The following is a 5,930-nucleotide window of genomic DNA, read 5'->3' on the forward strand; positions in this document are numbered from 1 at the left end:
ATTGATCGCTGAGAAAGGCTTTCTTATCTTTCCTTGCTATTCTTTGGAACTTTGCATTCAAATGGGTATATCTTTCCTTTTCTCCTTTGCTTTTCACTTCTCTTCTTTTCACAGCTATTTGTAAGGCCTTCTCAGATAGCCATTTTGCTTTTTTGCATTTCTTTTTCTTGGGGATGGTCTTGCTCTCTGTCTCCTGTACAATGTCATGAACCTCCGTCCATAATTCATCAGGCATTCTGTCTATCAGATCTAATCCCTTAAATCTATTTCTCACTTCCACTATATAATCATAAGGGATTTGATTTAGGTCATACCTGAATGGTCTAGTGGTTTTCCCTACTTTCTTCAATTTAAGTCTGAATTTGTCAATAAGGAGTTTATGATCTGAGCCACAGTCAGCTCCCTAACTGGGGAAACCATAAACAACTCATTCCCTCTCCAGAATGACAAGATATGTTGGGTATATTGGAAGTGGGTATGTTGGGTGTGTTGGAAGAAGTGGTACATATCTCCTACCCCATGTAAGATGAGATTTGAGCCATTTATTAGATTCTCAAAGGATGGGATACTTCAGATGAATTTTGACCTGAAGCCAACAGTTTCACTGAGGAACTTATTTATGTTTAGTATTTACTTATTTTACTGCATCAGGTCTTAGTTGTGGCGTACAGGTTTAGCTGTTTCACAGCATGTGGGATCCTAGTTCCCTGACCAGGGAGCAAACCCACGTGCCCTGCATTGCAGAGTGGATTCTTAACCACTGGACCAACTAGGCAAGTCCTGAGGAACTTTAAAAGAGTCCTAAGACCTATGTTTAATTATCTAGGACATTGTTTACGCAATATCCTCTTTACTAGAACCCACAAGAAAATCTTCTTTTAGGTTTCATTATTGGGCATGGTTAGGCTAGTTTTGAATAATTAATTTATTTGCTTTATAGACTCAGTCGATCATGGAGGTGATCTTACTTCCCTCTATATCCTGGTTGCTCGGTCCAAATCTGGCTCTATCTTCAGCCACCAAAGTGCCTTATCACACCCAGTTTGGGCTTAAGCTTCACTCTTAGCTCCATCTCTCTTTCTCTCTCTTATTTTTCTTATGACCAAATTTCCTCATTCATCTATTTTTACTTTCTTTAATGTATTATGTTGCAATTTTTTATTAGTGACCTTAATTCATTTTTTAGTAAATTTATTTATTGTTTAATTAAAAGATAATTGCTTTACAAAATTTTCTTTTGTCAAACATAAACATGAATTAACTATAAGTATATATATGTCCCCTCCAATTAATCAGACTTCTCCAGAAAATTTCAATCTTCTATTTTTTTCATCTTTTCTTTATTTTTGGCTTTCCTGAGTGGTATGTGAGATCTTATATCCCCCACCAGAGATCGAACCCATGACCCCGGCAGTGGAAGCATAGAGTCCCAACCACTGAACTGCCAGGGAAGTTCCCAGTGCTTTATTTTTGATTTAGTATTATTTTCCATATGTCATAATACTTTACTCCTATTAAAGTGATAGGAGGCAGAATTTTCCTATGTGTCAGTGTTTTTAGTAAAAATCCTGAAAATTTTCTGCAAAGCACATACTGCAAAGAGACAGTGAGTTCTAGTTCCATGAAAATCTCATGGAGGTATGAGATAATGGACATGGAATTGGGAGAAATGGTTGGAGGCTGTTAGAAAGACAAGGAGGGCAGTAGGTGAAATGACCAGTTTGTCTGTTTCTTTATGGAGCTAAAGGAAGAGTCAAGATGCTAAGGATGACTTTCTTGATTAGGTAAAACTTGGATTAAATAGGGAAGCTGATGGGATAACCTGGAGGGATAACTTGAAGTGTTTCAACAAGTACTTATTAATATTATTATAACTGTAAATATATCCTTGTAAGATTAACCACAAATGGGTTGACCCAGTTGAGTTGAACTTTGAGCCTACATGGTCTAGCTATGGGGCTTACCTGGCGGCTCAGATGGTAAAGAATCTGCCTGCAAAGTGGAAGGCCTGGATTCAATTCCTGGGTCAGAAAGATCCCCTGGAGAAGGGAATGGCAACCCACTCCAGTATTCTTGCCTGGAGAATCCCATGGATGGAGGAGCCTGGCGGGCTACAGTCCATGGGATTACAAAGAGTTGGACATGACTGAGCGACCACAGTTTCACATGGTCTAGACTTTAAAAGAATGCTGGCAGTAATATCCTCTACTTAATTCCCCTTATGAGATGTTGTTCCCCATCTTGAAAACATGTCATCATGTCTGGCCAAATGCCATTATTGCTTATGAAGACCCCATACATGAAAAGAAAGGCAGGACTCTATTTGTGCCAGAAACACAAGCTAAATCTTTTATTAGATTCTAAAGGAGAAAAGTGGGGAATTTAAAACTTCAATAAAAATCCATCACCCGTCTTAAAGAACCAACTTTGGCATTCATTGCCCCCCAGTCAAGATATCTCCTGTACTCCCCTGGCCTCAGCAGGTACTGCCTTCCCCTGTAGCTTGGCATCTCATAGAGGACCCAGGAACCCTCCAGCACGTTGAGGGAGTGAACCTCAGTGAGGTGGAAGCGGTCTTGAAGAGAGGGACAATCGTCTGTGATCTCTGACATCTGTCCTCTGAAGTCATCTCTCTCGTAGATTCTCATTCTGAAAGTGCCGGTGTGCTGGGTGACAGATAGAAAAGAAAAAGTAAATGGATACAAATAGAGAGAAATCAAAGTTCTAGCCCCTGCACTCCCTGGTCACACCTGCCTCAGAGCTCTTTTAGTCCAAGTCTACAACAACCATGTTTGCAGGGTTAAGATGCCTTCCCTGCCCTCATCGCTCACCTGTGAATCTAACAACTTCTGGGCTAAGCTAGAAACAGAACACAGCAGCCCTTCAGTTGCTATGTACCACCCTCTCCTTGAGAATTAAGGTTGGTCTAAAATAAGGTTGATTATTTTAGGGCTTTTTATCAGAGAAAGTTCCTCTCAAAGTAGAAAAGTAAGCATTATTGGAAAGTGAAGCCTCATTTGATCTATTACTCTTGTTAAAAAGGAACCAAAATTTAACTATTTTCTGTAAGACCAATGTTTTGGTTTTCACGTTTACTTTGGAACAAAGGATTATAAAGCTCTTTAAAAAAAAAAAAGATGGCATATTTTCTCTACCTCTGTCTTTGTAACCTCATTTTCAGTTCAAATTTCAACCTATGTGACAATCAAGCTTCCTTTTTGACCTCCTACCCTCCCCTTCCTCACTCCCCCAGCAGCAGGAATCATCTTCACGAAACTTGGATGTTTTGTGAAGTTTGGATGACACTTATCCCACCCCCTACCCCCCACCCCTCAACTCCCACACATTCTTCTAAGAACTCTGCAATCACTCTCAGGGAAATACTGGATCTCAAACTTTAGTTTTGATGAGGCCTTTCCTCTGATTCCTACCCCTAAGCAAGCTAATAGGTACCGATTACAAAATTAGAATAGAAACCAGGGGTCCTGTCTTCTCTAGGAAGATAATCAAATAGAAAAGTAAGTCAAAGCAAGCAAAAGTATTTTTTTTATCAATTAAACAGACCCAGATTGTATTTATAAATTTGGATATACTGGGTTTCTGAGTTGACATGGCTTGGAATGACCACTTAAAAAAAAAATTATATCTTGGAGTAGGAGTTTGGGGTTAGCAGATGCAAATTATTGTATATAGAATGGATAAACAACAAGGCCCTACTATACAGCACAGGGAACTATATTCAATATCCTGTGATAAACCAAAATGGCAAAGAATATAAAAATGTATTGGATGTATAACTGAATCTGTTTGCTGTACAGCAGAAATTAACACATTTTAAATCACCTATACTTAAAGAAATGATATCTTGAACAGATAACTTCAATCTCTTCTATGACATGCTTTCTCTTAATGCGTCTTTTTATCTTTGACTACATTTAAAACATAAAACACTGGGAATCTGTGATTTAAAAAAAAAAAAAAACAACACCACAGAGTTCATGAAGAATGGCTTCCCATCTGAGACACCCCTCTAGAATGGACTGCATGCCCTGGGCTCACTCCCACTTCCTGCTGTCTAGTTAGAACGATTAGGTTGAAGAATGCTATTTTTTTAATGGCTTTGATTTCCAAAGAGACGGAAGACAAAGACAGAACCAGGCTCACTTGCGGGATGAGGCGGCAGGAGCGGATGGAGTCGTTGAAGCCCATCCACTGCTGGTAGTCGGGGTAGTCGCCGCGCCGCAGGAAGTACTGGTGGCCCTGGTAGTTGGGGCGCTCATACAGCATCCAGCAGCCGCTGTCCACGCGGATGGAGTTACAGCGGCTGAAATAGGGCTGCAGGTTGGGGCAGTCGCTGCTGCACTCGTAGCAGTGGCCCTGGAAGCCCCGGTCCTCGTAGAAAGTGATCTGCAAAATGGAAGATGTGGGAGCATGAAGCGATTTGCAGCCCCGCTGAAGATGCCACGACGGGGCAAAGGTGGAGCATCAGGTACCCCGCACTTACCTTCCCCATGTTGGCGAAAGGCAGCAGGAGGTGTTCGCTGGGTGCTGTGTGGGACTAGGGGGAGGGCCGCTGTATATATAGCAGCTCTGACTGCTGCCTCCGCAGGAAATCACACAAAAGGGGCCTATTTCGGTGAGTAAGGGGATTTGCAAGCTCTCCGCTCCCCCTCCCCCTGGTCATTGGGGTTAGCTGAATGTTTACTGTCATTCTTTCTGGTAGGTTCGGGTTTTTCTAATTCACAAAAGCTGTTGTTGCCACCAAAATGAAAAGTCTTTCCTCTTTAGAAGGACGAGCAAAATTCTATCCCCATGCTTTTAGTTTATAGCCTACTCTGCTTAACTGACTCCTTAAAGGTAATTAAACAATGTGTTCTGCTTAGGGACTGGTGTTTAAAAAAATTCTTGAAAATGAGAACTTTAATATCTTAAGGAAGAGGGAATCAAATGAAGTAATTTGTGAAAATGCTTTGAAAAGCATAAAGTTAATTCAAATTCAAGACTCTGTGATTATCAGTGTTGTTGTTTGGAGGCCTATCTTGAGTGAAATTGACACTTGGCTGGAAATTTGTGGGCTCCCTGAGGCTGGGAATGATTCTTGTTCTTTTCTGTCCCTGAGCCCTAGAGCAGGGGATGGGCACAGAGTAGGCCCTCAGTCCTTGGCTTTGACCTGAGTGAAAGCAGATGGTTGTGGCCTTCCTCTCTTCATGTCTCCCTGGGAGCCTGCACCCTTCCTTCTGCTGGTGCTGCCCAGAGACTGCTCGCTTTCTGGGGGGTTCCTGGCTTCCTTCAAATGTCCTAAGATCTGTCTTTCCTCTTCACCTTGATAAGTTCCTGCTCCCTTGATAAGGGTGATTTGAGTTAGTATAAGGAGTAATGTAGGGGCTTCCCTGGTGGTTCAGTGGTGAAGAATCTGCCTGCTGTGCAGGAAGTGTGAGTTTGACCCCTGGGTCAAGAAGATCCCTTGGAGAAGGAAATGGCAACCCACTCCAGTATTCTTGCCTGGGAAATCCCATGGAAAGCCTGGTGGGCTACAGTCCTTGGGGTCGCAAAAACATCAGACATAACTTTTTGACTGAACAACAGCAAGTAGTAATGTAGAAACCCTCAAGGTGCCACATCCCCTACTTTCTTAGACTTTTGAGATGCTAGACAGCACCCAGACTCGACAACAGAGCATCTTCATAGTATGGACTTCACAGTGTGGTATGGGGACCCCTAAAGTCCCCAAGACACTTCCAAGGGGTTCATATGGTCAGAACAGTTTTCCTAACAATGGGTGTATGTGTGCTCAGCCGCTTCAGTCATGTCAGACTCTTTGCAACCCTAGAGACTGTAGTCCACCAGGCTCCTCTGTCTGTGGGATTTTCCAGCTGAGAATCCTGGAGTGGATTAATCTTCCAGGGGACCTTCCTGGCCCAGGGACTGAA

General features: G+C 42.2%; 1 protein-coding gene across 1 annotated transcript; it reads right to left on the reverse strand.

Annotated features, from left to right (window-relative positions):
- Window positions 1-2,326: 2,326 nt before the first annotated feature.
- On the reverse strand, window positions 2,327-4,549 carry CRYGB (crystallin, gamma B). The gene is made up of 3 exons (XM_010861076.1): window positions 4,505-4,549; window positions 4,165-4,407; window positions 2,327-2,666 (listed from the first exon to the last, which is right to left on the reverse strand). Exons 1-3 carry the CDS (start codon window positions 4,511-4,513, stop codon window positions 2,391-2,393), a joined length of 528 nt encoding a protein of 175 aa, XP_010859378.1. The 5' UTR covers window positions 4,514-4,549; the 3' UTR covers window positions 2,327-2,390.
- Window positions 4,550-5,930: the final 1,381 nt, after the last annotated feature.

The sequence above is a fragment of the Bison bison genome, unplaced genomic scaffold (assembly GCF_000754665.1).
Source record: "Bison bison bison isolate TAMUID 2011002044 unplaced genomic scaffold, Bison_UMD1.0 scf7180017864471, whole genome shotgun sequence".
Taxonomy (NCBI): Eukaryota; Metazoa; Chordata; class Mammalia; order Artiodactyla; family Bovidae; genus Bison; species Bison bison.